The 16776-nt window shown below is 39.2% G+C and overlaps 1 protein-coding gene across 8 annotated transcripts in view; it reads right to left on the reverse strand.

Moving 5' to 3' along the window:
- Positions 1-16776, reverse strand: part of CARF (calcium responsive transcription factor) — a 64137-nt gene that overhangs the window by 16303 nt on the left and 31058 nt on the right. For 5 of the 8 annotated variants that reach the window (XR_007904427.1, XM_051786853.1, XM_051786855.1 and 2 more), the window contains 10 exons: positions 15275-15496; positions 14059-14179; positions 11707-11836; positions 10288-10372; positions 6138-6327; positions 3566-3686; positions 2482-2625; positions 1798-2031; positions 1239-1401; positions 184-259 (listed from right to left, as the gene is read on the reverse strand). Coding sequence is in view for 7 of the 8 variants with exons in the window: in XM_051786853.1 (XP_051642813.1) it covers positions 184-259; positions 1239-1401; positions 1798-2031; positions 2482-2625; positions 3566-3686; positions 6138-6327; positions 10288-10372; positions 11707-11836; positions 14059-14179; positions 15275-15496 (1486 nt within the window). In the remaining variant the exon portion in view is untranslated. Of the gene's footprint in view, positions 1-183; positions 260-1238; positions 1402-1797; positions 2032-2481; positions 2626-3565; positions 3687-6137; positions 6328-10287; positions 10373-11706; positions 11837-14058; positions 14180-15107; positions 15185-15274; positions 15542-16776 lie in introns of those variants that run through there. The other 3 variants (XM_051786856.1, XM_051786857.1, XM_051786859.1) reach the window with 2 other exon arrangements.

Consider the following 16776-nt stretch of genomic DNA (forward strand, 5'->3'; position numbering starts at 1 on the left):
TTTTCCACACATGCAGTCAAATAGTTAAAAAAAGCAAATGAAAATAGTTATGACAAAATAATCCTTCTTAAGTTCAGCTGAGTGACAGAACATGGCAGCAACCTCTCTGGAATAAAACTGAACTTCTGTGACATAGCTAATAAAACACATTTGAAGACAGCTACGTTATCCAAACAGTCCTACCATCTGAAGGTGGTGAGGCAAATGTAACAGTCACTGTTTCTGTGAGGACATTCCCACTGTCTGTGGTCCATTGCAGCTGAAAGGAAAAAGATCTCAGTTCTCAGAAAGGGTACAAGCTTGTCTACTGCAGGAACACAGGCTCAATACAGGACCTGTAGGAAAACAATGTCTAAAACTACACTTCCTTATTTTCTTATAACTATGCATTTTGGGAGCTCTTGATTTGCCAAAAAAAAAAAATATTGTGAACATTACACTATATCAGGAAGGCTGAAGTCTGCTCATGACAGTTTAAAGACTTTAAAATAGAAAACAGTCAAACCATTTGGCTAACTAACAAGAACACTCACTCACCTGGGCCACAACAGTATAGGAAGAAGGAAAAGACTGATGACACAGCATGATTTAACAGAAGAGTTTGTCAAAGCTCAGTTTGTCAAATCAACAGTTTCTTAGTAGTCACTCTCATAACTGGGAAAACTAGGATCACTGTGTATCCTTTATGAGTCAATATGCGAAAGAAAATTAAGAAACATCTGAGAGTTACTGAGCATTCAGAAGTATTGACTTCAAGCTTACTTCACTTGCTATAAAGTGCATTTACTAATGTTTACACATTCAAAATGTCATGTAAGCCCTAATTTTGACTGCACCTCAGACACACCTCACCCCCATTTTTTCAGATACGGAAAAGTAGTAGTAACTTCTTCAAAACAGATGATGACAAAGACATGAATAAAATTTTCTGCCACATGCCAATTTTTCTACACCACATGGCTTCCAGTTCATGGGCATTAAGAAGTGCTAGTATTGTATAATCTGTCAATCAAATAACAGCAATCTAATGCTGATGAGATAAATACTGAAGAAGGTCAGAAGGTTTTATTCACATTTAATCCAACCGTGCTCAGCCAGAGATTCCAGTGAAAATATTGCTGTTGGAAATATAAAGTCATAGAGAATTTTTAAAGAAATACAGCAAAATGGTACAAATTAAAAACAACACTTCTAGTATAACTCCAAAAATCAAAAAGATAACACAAAGGCTAACATACCATTGCTGGGATACTTTCTGAATTATACACCATCTCTCCATTCCTTAGGGACTTCTGTACTTCATGAATGTGGTTCTTGATGTCATTCACAGTGGGGAAGAAGGACAGATTATGTCTTTCTGGCACTTCATCAGGCGTGAATAACTCTCTTTCCACATACTTTCTGTCACATGTTAAAGGACATTCAAATATGCACATTTAAATACATTGTGCTATTTCCCTCTGTTAGAGACACCACTACCTTCTCCCTCCCCTTGTTGCAATGACAAGACAAAAGCAAGCTAGATGATCTTCTGCCAGTTCCTTGTGCATCTGCTACAGAGTTTGGAATTTAAAATCTCCATTTATTTAAGTATATTTAAAGAGTACAGCAGCTTTTGGTGGCTACCAACAACAATATAGAAAGAGAAGATAAAAGCTGGGAAAAACAGTCTCATGACATCTGGGAAATACACCCAGTGGTGCATCAGCATTTGCAACCATTTAGTTGCAAACCAAATGAATCAGATGCAAGAGTAGATACAGCACTACAGACAGAGCATTCCAGACAGTTCTGTACCTTAGTTGCTTCCTCACTGCATAGACCTGCTCTATTCCCTGAGACACCAGTTCTCGGATCTTGTCTGCCACTTGAGGATGAAGTCGAGAAGGCAGAGCACAGTTCTCATCTCTAACAACCTCCTCCTCCTCCTCAGGAGAAGACACAGGAAAATGGGAGGGTGAAGGAGGGAGGCAGGACGTTTCCATTTCATGGTATTGGTGGGCTTGCTGAGTGGGTAACTGTACATACCACCTAGCAAGAAGGAAAGATTTTAAACACACAATTCTCAAGCAAAGGCAAAAAATTTGGTGTCTTAGGGGAACAGTCTGACAACCACAAACAACCTAGTTAGAGCAATGTAAGTTTTGACACTTTCAGAACTCAGGGCCCTAATGTCTTTCGCAACTCAGGGTCCTCTCACACCTTTCAATGCAAAATAAACTAGCTCAAACCCTCCAGTACTACAACTATTTCTATCTGCATGAAAACACCTGCTGAAGTTCCACCACTTGGTGCTTAACGCATTTACCAAATGAATACTTCAGAGCCACAGGAGTCTTACTGACATTGTGGGATTTTTTTTACTGTTGATATTAATCAAAAGCCTTAATAAGTGACTCAGTAAAAAATAAAGCAAACCTAGCAAAACATTGCTCTTTTTTGCTTCATTTGTGAAAATAAAGAAAGAAGTGGAAGTTTCACCTGAGGATACCGCCAGCATCTATCAAGTTCTTCTTCAGAATGTTGAATGCTTTCTCCTGCTCCATTCTTATGATTTTCTTGTCAATTTTAGGATCAGTAGGAACCCTGTATTCTGGAAACTTCTGAACCTTTTTAATATAGATTCTGCCAAGGGGGAAGGCAGGGGGAATAAAAAAAAATTCTCCATCAGTATACTTTGTCCTTGGGAGGGGAAAGGCAAAATCCCCATCTTCATATCAGACACTAGAATAGACGTTTGAGCACAGTGATGCAGGGAGGAAGGAGCCTCTAAAATAACTGTAGAATTCTTAAAGACACTTCAGTAGAGATGGATGCATACAGACACACTTCTGTTCTGGTCTGGCAGCTGCTCAGTCAGAGTGATTTTGCTCCTCAGAAAAACCCCTCTGTCCCTCAGCATAGCAAAAGCACACACCATTTGTGAACAGACTGCAGTTCACCCAGCTGTGCAAAATTGAGCACATGCTTACTTAGCTACAAGTGTTGAAGTAAACACACTCTTAAATCAGTAAAAACTGAACGAGCATCCAGGAGGGTGCTCAAGGATGAGGAAAAAAACCATTAGTGCTGGATAAGGAGAAACTCCTCAGTGAACAGGAAGAACTGTAACGTCTTCAGCACACAGGACTTGTGCTAAACTAGGCTGATTGACTGATATCAATGCAATTAAAAGCCTGAAGAAAAAACAATAAATAATATGACAAAGTTTTATGACCCGAAATGGTCACTAAAGAACATCACAGTAACTCACTAATGCTCAGGTAGATAATGATTCTGAAGATATGAAATGATGATATGATTCTAAGATATGAAATACTTCTATTTCATATAGTGATGTGTTGCTACTTTGCATCCAGGCAATCTATCAGATCTCAGCCTTATTGAGTCAAACAGGACAACATTTCCTCCTTACCTCTAAATGAGTATCAACCTCAAGTTCCCAAGGAGATGAAACAAGAGCTACAGCAGCTACCACCCCAAAAGAGTGCTCTGTCCCAACTCACGGAAAGAACACTTTCTTAGGATGCTGAGTCACTCTTACAGCTTTATAGATAATTCATACCTGGCTGGACAAGTGGCTTTGTACAGATGGCCAGAGGTGCTTTCCTGCTCACCAGCTTTTTTGGGCTGGAAACCTTTCCTCCTTGGCCCATATTGACACTCCATTACAATGGCTCTGCTTCCTGGAAACAGAAAGCAATTCACTCTATATTTATTCAAGCAATAACTGAATTTTTAACAGTAAAACAGTAACTACAGAAGAGATGAGAGTTCTGAAACAGAACGTTTCTGTTTGCCATCGGACTGTTCAGAAGACAGAACGCTTAGGTGTAGCAAGCAAATACAGTGCAAATGCTTCTCTCACAGCATGCAAGAACACAGAGCATTTACTAGGCATTTCTCAAACCTGTTACACCTCATAAGACTCCTGCAACATATGTGAAGGCAAAATATGAGATTCTGCCCTGGTGAACACCAGTACTTTATAAGATGAGAAATTACCAAAGGAGCACAATGCTGGTGATAAACACAAAAGAAGCAGAATCCCCAAAATAACAGAGAAAATTCACAGCTGAAATCAAACATGTGCTGGTTTTGGCTGGGACTGAGTTTTAATTTTCTTCACAGTAGCCAGTATGAGGCTGTGTTTTGGATTTGTGCTGAAAACAGTGCTGATAACACGGGGATGTTTAGTTACTGCTGAGCAGGGCTTACACTGAGTCAAGGTCTTTGCTGCCTCTCACTGCACCCCACAGGCAAGGAGGCTGAGGGGCACAAGAAACTGGGAGGGGACACAGCCAGGACAGCTGTCTCAAACTGACCAAAGTCATGGAATATGATATGGAATATACCATATGGCCTCATGTTCAGCGTACAGAGCTGGGGGAAGAAGGAGGAAGAGGCGGGCATTCAAAGGTATAGTATTTGTCTTTCCAAGTCAGCATTAGAGGTGACAGAGCCCCGCTTTCCTAGGGATGGCTGAACACACGCCTGATGATGGGAAGTTGTGAGTGAATTCCTTACTTTGCTTTGCTTGTGTGCCCAGCTTTTCCTTAACCTTCTAAACTGCCTTCATCTCAACCCACGAGTTTTCTCACTTCTACCCTTCCGATCCTCTCCCCCATCCCACCAGGAGGAAAGAACGAGTGGCTCTGTGGTTGTTTCCAGCTGGGGTTAAACCACGACGGCAGGTCAGCAGCCATTTCCAGCCCCCTGGCTTAAATCAACACTTCAGACCAGTCTGTCCCATAAATTCTTAACTGCAAGTCAGAGCTATCTTAACTGCCAAATAACAGAGTTTCAGAGCAGCATACCCACACAAAACCAGACAGGCCTAAACAAACACTGCTTTGCTCTAAACCTGAAGTAAGTGACTTCTTCCAATCAGACCTCTAAAAAAAGAGGTGACAAGCAAAACATTAATGCTGTCAAGAAGGGAACGTTTTCCAAATTTCTTCCACGTCATGTTTAGTTATCTTTTATTTGTCAGGCAAGCAGCTGCCTATACCACAAGTGACATAACCAAAACCTTTTTAAGTATTACAACAGGAACATAATCTGCTTCCATAAGATATCAAATGATTTATTGCTTCAGGGCAATAAATGACATTAAAAAAATAATGAAAAAAAAATCTAATTATGTATAACAAATATATCTTGTCTCGTTTTTAACAAACAAACATTAACAAACATTTTAACATACAAACTTAAAATGTAAATTTCAGGATTGAAAAGACTGTAACAGCTTTAAACTAGTCTTTGTTAAACTGAATCTCAAAACCAGTTTGATAGGGACCTTGTTTAACAAAAGCTTCAACCATTCAATATTCTCACTAAAAATAACAATCAAGATTTTGATGACTTTGTTTTCTTTTACCTCACAGTTTATGGTTGAAGCTTTAAAACTGGTGCTAATACTTCACTTTTTCAGTAACTTTCAGGGAAAAAAAGAAAAAGAAAAGAAAAAACCCAAGCACATAACCTACATTCCTGCCAATCATTTTCTCTATGTAACAATTAAACCCCATTCATTTAATATCCAAATTAACTCTTAGTAACACATAACATTCATGAGCTAAATATGTAATTACCAACCTATGAAGTATTCATGTTCATTTAAAAAAAAACCAAACAAAGATCTGTCTGCTGAGGTATGTTGATGCTTATCTTGTGTGGTTGCTTTTTAAAATTTATTTATTTTTTTTAAAGGTTGCAACTTAAATAGTTTCTTGACTCCTGAGGAACAAACTCTTCAAAAGATCTTCAAGTTAGGCAAGAATAAGCGAACAAGCTCTTATCCTTATGAGCACTTTCATGTCCTAATAGAGCAGATGGAACCTCCCCCTTAAAGATTTCATCACATGAACCCCCATCAAACAGTACTTAACTAATTCCTAAAGGACAAAAGGAAATAATCACAGCAAAACATAAAAAAACCCAAAAAACATGTTTCCTCTTGTTTCAGAAAACAAGCTCCTTCAGACTGTGTCACAGAAATGCCCAAGCTGCTCCTTTTTTATGTTTATGCCTTGACTTTACCAACACTAAGGAACAACATAAAGACTCCTCTTTATGGCCAGTTGGAAACTAATGTTAAAATTTTGAAAGTAGTTATTAAAATAAAAGTTAGTTACCTGCATTGACAAAGGGGATCCCATCATATGGGACATACTGAGATTTCCACATCAACCGTGTGGCGGGTTTGGCTGGGCTTGGAGACTGGCGTGTCCCCCACACACTTTGTGTTTGCTGCTTGTGTAGCGTTAGAACACTCTCTAATTCTGTCTCACTCACACAATAGCCGCGGTACGAGTCCCCAATTTTCTGCATGGAAAGGAGGTGAAATAATAGGATTATTCACCCAGCTGACTGCTGAACATTACACAAGAAAACAAAAGCAGTCAGGGACTCTGGCAGGTGAGAACATAGGTCCAGATTTTTGGCGTTTCATGTTTTCTGTCCCCACATTAGTACCTCACAGAGATTTAATGTAGGATCTAACGCCAGAGCGGTCTCCACTGAGGTCAGGAGCTTGTCAGCCACTCAAGACCCTAAGAACACCAAGAACCCCTGACACAGTTACAGTTACTGCCAACTCTGATTTCCATAGGACAACTTCACTCCTGTGGTTTCCCCCCAGTACACACTTTGGGTACAGTCACCACCTACACAAATTTGCCTTAGATGAAGTTTTTCACTTGACTGCCACAGAGAATCTCTGAACCACTAATAATTGTCTATGCATGTACTGCAACACACACATGTTCCACTGCACTGGAGCAGAATACACCCACTTATACCACCAGTAACTGTCTCACCCACTTAGTGCACTACCTTTGAATGGAATGTCCCACATAATATCTCTCCCAGCCTTCAACGCACTCTTGATTCTCAACATTACACAGAAACATACTATACCAGATCTGCCATGTGCAAACTGATGATGGTTGCAATGAACTCTGCTACAATCTTGGCAACTCCACAAAAACTGCATCTAACTAGGCTCCAAGTAGTTATCCAGCTACTCAGTGCCATCACAGCTGGTTCAGTGCTGGTCTACCAGGGTCAGCCAGCCATCAGCAAAACTACTGGGACAGAGAACTTTCCACCCAAATTCAGAATGCCATGCTTCCTTCTGGTCATATGCAGCTCAGGGACAGGTTGGGCAACCGGCTGTAAGTAACACCCAGAGTAGTTTGCCAGCTCAGTCTGTGGGACAAACACACTCTGAATGAGTACCAAAGTATGATGGAACTCTTTTGCCACCTTCAGTGACAGAGCAGACAGATGTTTAAGTAATACTGACAAAAAAAGCAGCAATAGTGTCTCTTCAAAATTGTTATCGCACAGATACTTTAGTGACACCTGCCTAAAATCTGCCTCATAGTCATCTAAGAAAACCAAAATGTCTGTGCAAAACCTAAATCAACCAAGAACCAACAAAGATCTTGTGAATGAACTGGGCCAGCACAGTGTTGCTGTGAGTGCAAGGCCAGACACTGAGGGCTGTGTGTCCACTGCATGGGAGTCACTCTGAGCCACGAGGTGCTGACACTTCAGCACCCCCTGCTCTGCCAGCACACTGCTCCAGCAGTTAAAGTCTGCACAGGCTGCACCCACACAGCTGTGCAGAGCTAGAGAGGTTGGCAATCGTTTACTAAGAAGTTATAAATAACATTTCTGTCCAAAACTTGGTCTGAAAAATCCAGGAGAAGCAAAGCAGTCTGAGAAGTACCAGAACTACCTTCCTTATAGAAACCTGGGATGCTGCCTTTCACAGTAGGGATTACAGCACCACTCCACACAATAAAGACTGCACAATCAGGTTTTTTTTAATGTTATCTTACACTTGTCACTATAAATAGGACATTGACCTTATTCTAAGGAGATGAGAAGACTAATAAAACTGTTGTGCCAGAAAAGTAGCAATAACAGTTAAGGTACTGTCTCCTATTCTGGCTTTACTTTTGCACAAGTTAGATCATTTCCTTAAACTGGTGACGGGGAGGAGGAGGACAAGAAGAAAATCATAAGCACATAAGATCCCTGCTCTCTATGAGCTTTGCAAGTAGGGAAAAAAATCGACAAATGAGACCATCTGCTTCAGATAAATAAATTAGCTTTGTAGAGTTAATTAATGCAGTTTATAATTACACTTTATTTCAGTATGCTGATACATGCTGGAAATGCATTCTGATCACACCATTGAAAACTAAGTAGGTTATTGAAAAGAGCTGGTTTTAAATTCACTTTTTATTAACAAAGTAATTACCTGGAAGTAATCAGATACTCTTCAACCCTTTCACTCTGAGGTTCAAGCCAAAAAAAGGAGCAATTCCTTTTCTCTCCTCTGGCCTCATCTCAGCAAAGGTACATAAAAGCTTACACTAAAGTACATAGACCAAAACTGCAGTTTCCTTGGGTGAACTAACAGCAGCAGGGTACCAGAGGCATTATGCTGTCTAGACACAGCTGAACATTTCAAGGCAGTCAGGAAATCAACATCAAACACAAAGCTTAGTGTTAATTTGGATAACTGTAGCTTTTACTCTCTGTGTTTACCTGCAGTACTAACTACCAAAGGAGTCACTGCCCTTTAGGGTGCAGTGGCTTCACCTGCTGACATCTTCTGTGAAATCACACAGACCTCAGCACTGTTTGTCTCAATTCTGGCAAGCAACTGCAAGAGTGGAACTGTGAGTTGACAGATTTACCAGCACCCCTCCAAGTTCCAGTAGGACCCTGCAATTCTGTCACTAGTAACAGGATAATATGTAAGACAGTCACACCTGAAAGATAAATGACACCCCAAAATCCCATTGTCTCTAGTCTGTGCCCATGAAAAGGTACATACATCCTAGCAGTCTCCAGTGGATCAGGGAGGATTAGTGCATACAGGTAACAGTTCTGCTGAACAGCAGAAGCAGACGTTTATGTCCTCAGAACACTTCAAACAGATAATATTTCTATTTCCTGTTCTATAAAAATAAGATCTCTCCTATAAATGCTGCTGTGAATTTTAAATAGAGCAGGTGAAATTTCTTGTAATAGATAGACAAAGTAGATCATAATACAAGTCCTACTATAAAATGAAAACAATAATAAATTATTCAGATAAGCCATATGATTGTTAAGATAAGAAAGTATGTGCCACATAGTGCTAAAAACACAGTTTAGTGAACTTTACCAACTAACTGGCCAACTGAATTAAGAGACTGATTCTATGAAAATAGTGTCTCCACCATGGAAGAATTCCTGCTAATAAGTTTCTGACCTCTTAACATTTAAGTGGATATAAGAGTGGACAGTACCACTTGTATGAAATACATGGCATATAAAAAGAGGAAGAGATTAATATATTTAAAAATTATTTCTAAGTGGATACTTAGAAAGAAATTCAATTTCTAAGTCCCTGCAATGGTAATTTCCAGTTATCAGTGGCCAAGTTGATAGGAAAAAACTCAAGTGGTAGAGATATCTAAAGAGATGAAGAACTTAGAGAGTATAAGATTTCCTATTAAAAAGTATTAAGGGAAAATGAAATAAACATCTATCAGGAAGAGTCTGGTAGCAGGAGGAAGGGGTAGTTGAACTCTCAAGACTCTTCCCTTCTCTCCTCCCTTCCTTTTAAGTGACTTAGGATACATTCTAGCTGTTGATAGGATCCAGTCATCAGGACAGTTCTGCAGACACCTAACAATATGCAAATAAAGGAAAAGTTCTGTTTAGGTCAAAAGCCATCACAGGGAATAAAGATAGAGCACTTTTTAACAAAAGAGAAAATAAGCACAGGTAACCTAACCTGCTGGGACAAAAAAGAAAAAAAAAGACACAGAATATATAAAACAGAAATCCTTAATAAAATATTGACATTAAGGTGCTTTAAGTCTCAGACTTGACACTGGCCAGTCACATGGATTTTCATTTCTGTGTGGTAACACAAACTAGCATGAATAATTGCAGAGGTCAGCAAAGTTTGCCCTGTAGTTCAAAAGCAAGTCCTTACATGGTGCACAATGATTCTTCCCAGCACTGTAAGGCATCAGGTTTTCAGCAGCACATTTTTTGCTTCAGAAGCTGCTGCTGGTCAGTTATTCTAACATTCTTAAAATAGAAAAGGATTCCACAGCATTTTATGTGTTTAACTGTGTTAGCAGTACCACTACTATATACCAGGAAGCTTGAACACAACTTCTACAACTATGAATTATTCCTTTCATGGAATAGGATCACTGTCTTAGATTTAGATAATAAAACACCAAGTCAGAATTCTTTGTGGCCCACCTCACAGTTCCTGAGACAGCGTGCCCATGCAGGGGTATTTAGTGGCAAAGGCTGGTGGGGGATATGAAAAGGATCTTCCACTACCCTGAAAAAGCAAAAAAAAATATAATTGAAGTCTTTACAGACATTCAGGAAAGCAACAATTTAGTCTGAACTACAGGTAACATCAAATCAGTGTACTATGTATAACCCTAGAGCACATGATCCAACCATGGATATTGTATCAACATGCCTTAAAAACCTGGGCTTCCTTTTCTTCATATTCTATTTCATTGTTAAAATAATTTACAATAAATGTAAGTATTTAAAAAAAACACTGTTTTCTACATTCAAGACCTCCAAACTGTTTCTCTTCATTTTACATGTTTCTTGAACACATATAATTTGTGTTGGAGTGAGATGACTCTGATCTTTTCCACATCTCAATTTCTGAAGAGCATAAACCAGTGCAAAGCCAGCCTACAGTCCACAGAGCAAACACCTTCTTTGGGAGTTTTTCTGTTGTCATAATTGTTTGTTTGTTTTGTTTATTTGTTTGTATTTGTTTTTCTTGGTTTTTATGTTTGTTTTTGGTTTGGTTTGGGGGTTTTTTTGGGTTTTTTTTGGTTTTTTGTTTTTTTGCTGCTGTTGCTCTATTTGGTTGGTTTGAGGTTTTGAGGGTTTTTTGAGGGTTTTTTAAAGCAAAAAAGAATTCCAGAGTATTCAGGAATTAAAATAGTAGGCAACATTTAGCATGGGGAGAGAATCAGGTGGATATCAAGTTAAAAAAAACTAACAACTAATTAACTTCAGAAGCTTTGTTAATCAATGTGCCTGTCTAAGTGTTTCACCAAAATACACTGTTACCAGCTACTTTCTCATATTTTACCAAAGGAAACCAAAGAAGTTATCCAGAGAACAAACACCGGGCTTTCAACAGTTAATGCCAACTACTGAAACCTCTATCTAAAAAATTAATCTCTACAATCAACTGTTCCTGAGGGAGGATGGTTTATACAGGTTTTAGTACGCTCCTACAAGAAACTTTGCTCCCTCAAATGTCAACTTTCCCTGCAGTTCCCTCACTGGATCACATTCAACTCTTGCTTGGCAGTAACAGTGTTTATTGAAAGTAATTTCAGTAATTTGCACTGTGTTACTTTAAATGCCCACCAGCACTCCAGTCAGAACATATCCAATTATGTCTGGAATACAGGGAATAGAATACAGGTACTTTAATTGCTTTTTCCACTGCTCTGGCACATCCAAAAGCTGCCTGAAAACCCAGTTAGTTATACATCATTCACTAACACTAAGGGTTCGTAACCTCCACTCCATGGTAATTTTGTGATAACCATTGCAAAATCAAAACTGCAAGAAAAAAAAACAGTGCTAACAGTGAATCGAAGTGATTGTTCATCCTTTTCACTCCCAACCTACCTGGTGGTTGTTTTTTTCGATACAGTGAGAGATGCCTGTGGATGTAGAATGTAACTGCTTGCACTGTCTGCTATAGCAGCCACCACCACAGTCTGCAGGTTCCCATCACCACAGTTCTCTTCCGAAGCATCTTTACAAAAATAAAACAGTCTTCTGGTTAATAACTGAACAAAGAATGGGGAAACAAGCAGCTACGACTAAACCTCATGTTTGGAAAAGCAAGCCTTTTGACATATGAAAGAAGTTTTATAGATGACAAAGTAGTTGAATAGTTGTGAATCAGTACTCTAACTCCAGGCACACATATGCAGATACACTTGATAAGGTTGCTTCTATTCAAGGACTTTGGTAATCACACTACTGCTAATTAATCCTTCCACAGCAAAGCAAATAATCAGAACAACTTGTAAATTACTCTGCTTTACATTTCCACAAATCCATACAGGATTGCACTATTTTGCTCAGCTGCAAATCACACACTGGTTGCTTTTAAAATAAGAAAAAATGAGGCAATGATACTGCTTTGTACTTAGTAAAGAACACTTAAACAAGAAAAACAGGCCTCTTATAATTGAATCTGACGTGCTGTTAGAGCAAATGTTTTAGCCTTTCTTGGTAATAAGGAGGAATCCATAAGCCAAAAATTACTGTTAGACTGAAGCCTGTGTGTACAGTTAAACAAAAACATAATGGAAAACTGCAAAAGTAGACAGTCGATATTTTGGTCTCAACAAAAAAACACACAGTCTCTTTAGATGAAGGATTTTTGCCCTTCAGTTATGAAAGCCTCTTTCCCCCATCCTGAGAGACAGTGATAAGCTATTGACAGAGTACAGAAATCACTCCACTAGAAAGCTCTATGAGAAGATTTGTACGTGTGCACTCAGATTACCACCACTCTGGTTCAAAGCACTGGTTCCTCCTCCACAGACATCCCCTCAAGACACTACAGCTACACTGAACCCTGCGCCATTTCCTGCATTACCACCATGTGCAGACAAGAGAAACTCAAGGGCTGACAGGCCATTCTCCTTGCCCTTTAATCTTCATAGTAAACCACTGACAAGTCTTCCTAACTGTCTGCTAAAGATCAAATAACTACAAAGTCTTTTATACAGTAAGTCTCTAGGAAAAACAAAACAAAACAAAAACATCCCACCAAAAACCCCTCTACCACTATTGTAGAACACGTATTCACACACTGTGACACAGAGTCCCATGTAGGATGAACAATGGCAACACAAAGATACTATTCAGCATTGCAACATAGTGCTTACAAACAGTAGCAACAATTGTTTCAGCACTAAAGGCTCACAGTCAGCTTTATAAGTAATATAAGACTGCTGTAACCAAACAGTGGTCTTATCCCTGCAGGAGCAGGAAAGGGAGGGAAGGTTGAGCATTAGGACAGGAACAAGCCTTTCAATGCAAGGTCATGGAACTACACTCCAACTGTAAGTGAAAAGGGCTGGATCATGACTTGAATCCCAAATCTTCTATCCACCCAGCATCAGGACTCTAGTCCTACCTTTGAGCTATCATTCCACAGGAGCACTTAACTACTGCTCGGATTTTGAGAATTTCATGGAGAGAAAGAAAAAAGTTTAAAAAAACCTTTGAGAGTTTAACAAAATGTGACCACCTAGTTCTCAGTCTTTGCATTCTCATCTCTGTGAATGCAAACTAGTACACAGCATTTTGCCATCCATCAAGGCTTGCAGATAATCAATACTTTCAGATCTTAGTATGTCCATTTTCTAGAGAAAACCTTAAAATTTGCACTTCCAGTTGTACATCTCCCCTCATACTTAAAATGTGACAATTATCATATTGCAACAAAGTGAAAGTTACATCTCATTTTCCTTCACTGGGAACTGAATTTCTACCAGGCAATTCACTCCCGGCTTCACAAAAGATGCATCATCACCAGTGATTTCTGGAACAGAAGAATTAATGTCATCCTGGTCTTTCTGCACTACACAAATTAACTACTTCACTCAAAATGAAGTAAACGGACAGTGAGAATTTGAAGCTGATAGTACAGCTGTCTGACAGCATAAACATCCTTATCAATGCTAAATAAGGCAAGAAACAACTCTGCTTGATATCTCAATCTACCCATCATATATCCTTCAGAAAGGGGACATAATAGCTCTTCTTTCGTAAGGTTTTTGCCCAATAGAAAATGTGGCGTGTGGCGTGCCAGATTCATAATCAGAAAGCAGATTCAGGATGTATTTTGTCTCACAGCTGACTAAGGAAAGGAAACACACACAAAGAAGGTGCTCAAAAAGAGATCAGGCAGGATGCACTCAGGAATTCACACCCTCAAGTCCCACAGGTTACACTCACCCTGTGTGCTGGTCACATCCAGAAGCCGACCTTGAGGAATAATCACTTGGGTCACTCCTGGCTGAGCAGAAGGAATGACATGCAGCACCTGTCCATCTTCTGACTGGCTGGCAACAATCATCTGTAAGGCAATCACACAAAAGCAGGAATGGCACTTGTTTGTATGGAGATCATGCAGCATGACTGGGTTTGGTTATCACCAGTACAAGAAACATTTTGGTTGGAATTAGGGCCTATAAATTAACTCCGTTTCACATGATAAGAAAACTGCCTATTTACTGTCAATTTCTTAAAATTACTTTCCCCTTTTTAAAATAACTCTTTAACTGAATTAAGGAAAGGAAAAAACCCAGCACCTTACATGATTCTACAATGAATTACACATTTATTTGAAATTTATAATACTATGAAAAACCTGAAAGGCATTCATAGTTGGATTCACTGTAAGCCCTTTCACAGACTAGCAAAATTAATCATAATATGTAAAAATTTTGACCTTTACTTCTGAGAAACTGACCTCTCTGGGCAGTATTTCATGCAAAAGCAGATAGAAGAAAAGTTCCAGGACTTGCAAAAATGCAAATTAAATTACCTAGAATTTTGAAAAATGTAACTCCTTATGATGTTAATTATAAAGGATTTGTTCCCAACAATGTTACAAAACCTAGAGTAACATAAAAGATCATCTTGTTTCTGATTAATTACACTTTAAATGGGTGAAGTGTCTTTAGTGACAGCACAATACATGCCAACCAAGGCCTCTAGGTAAGAGTTACCTTTTTACAAAACAGCTGTTAAAATTACAAAGCAATGTTTTAAGCAAATTAATTGCGGGGTGAGGGTGAATGTGAAATATAATGGGTTAGCTTATTGCTAATGTTCCAATCCCTCCAGAAAAAACATAGACTTATCCAGGGAATATAGAGAATGCAGCAGCAGTAGAAGCATGAGATCTCATACACAACAGCATCCAGGCTTGATAATGGCAAAAGACATTAAGTTGTTGTTTATTATTAGTAACGGCTGAAGACCATGAAGGATTTGCCTACCTGAGGGGGGGAAACTGAAGCATGAACTGAACCACTGAAAAGTTTCACCTTGTTGCTAAAGTCTGAATCAGCTGTTGCTACAACAAACAAGCAGCATGTAAGAGAGTTCTTCAAAGGGCTCCCTCGTCTGTGAACACACCACCAGCCCCGTTTTCAGACACACTCACCATGGGTGCACTGGGCCCTCCTGGGGGCTGCAGCTCACAGAGAGGCTGCCTGGTTTGGTCTGCCAGCTGGAACTCCTCTGCAGAGGGAGCCCGTGGCTGGGGTGGCCGTGCCGGCACAGCCGAGGCTGCAGAACTGCCTAAGAGGTGGACTGTGATGGGCAAGGCAGCAGGAGAGTCACTCTGGCCAAACAGTGGATCCCTGGAATCCATGCACGTTAGATGCTTTCACAGAGGAAAAACAGTAAAATGTACTTTGAGTAGCAACTTCTATTAGGAAACAAAAAAAAAAAAAAAGAAAGGGAAAAGAACATTTAAAACCAGTGTGCTGTGTTGTATACTTGGAGGGAGTTTTTGTCCTTCTGATCAAGAGGCTAATACTAGCAGTTCTACTTCTGATTTCCATTTCCAAGCTGAAAAAGTATTCATATTCCTGCTTCCCAGAACAAACCCTCTCTGCTAAGGGCAGAATAAACCCCTTCTGCTTGAAATCTGCTCCCCAAAACCACTTATCACTTTAAAATACCTCAAGTCTACCCAGAAACTGAGAGAACTTGCACCAAAAATGAAACTGTAAAACATTCACCAACTTGATTTAACTCGAAAAGAAATCCTAGATACTATTCTACTTTGGCCTTTAGATACATGCATTTAGCTATGAAGACAAAAATCTCTATACATTTTTGTAATTCTTTACCACAGAAGAAGCACAATCAATACAATCTCCAGTTCAAATCCAAGAGTTGTACAGCACAAGGCCAAGAATCAGATTTTCAAATTCTCAAAAAAATAAAGATTATTCTTATCGAGTTTGCAGAATGAAAGTCTTACAATATGTCCCATTTTTTTAAAATTTAAGTGCATGGGCTCAGATATCTGCCTTGTTGAAGCTCTAACAACATAAACATTAAGTATATAAAAATAATGGAAAACAGGCAGCCCTTATGTACCACAACACGTCAGGTTGTCATTTGGCCAAAGCAAGAAGGGCTGCAATTTGTTATATCTCTTGCAGTAATTGCACAAAGAACTCTGACGTTCCCACTACAAATATTTACACACTACAAATCAAAGAACGGAGAAAAATGTTTCTAAATTTTATATAAAAGTCACATTTGCGCTAAATAATCCTGTCAAAAAATCTGCAGGTATAAATCTCCTGTGCTGAAACTGTAAAATACACCAGAAAAGCAGCAACAAATACATGACACTACTTGCATTAAAGACATTGTGCAGAGATCATAAGCACACTACTAAATCACTACCTGAAGGATATTTTATGTTAAAAGAATATTCTGCAGAAGAACATTCACGCACAGAAAACTCCTTGAACAGGAATATTTGGCAATATTTGATAATACATAGCTAAATAAAAGATTCCCCTTCTCCAGTACCTACACAGATGTCCTGTGTCCCTGGACTCTTATTTGACACATCTGGTCACTAAGCAACTTGACCGGATTTTCAAGTGTTCTGAACCTCTCCTACTCCAAGACATGTCATCA

Source organism: Manacus candei, unplaced genomic scaffold, assembly GCF_025592945.1.
Source record: "Manacus candei isolate 608988 ecotype Guabito, Panama unplaced genomic scaffold, ASM2559294v1 h1tg000023l, whole genome shotgun sequence".
NCBI classification, from domain to species: domain Eukaryota; kingdom Metazoa; phylum Chordata; class Aves; order Passeriformes; family Pipridae; genus Manacus; species Manacus candei.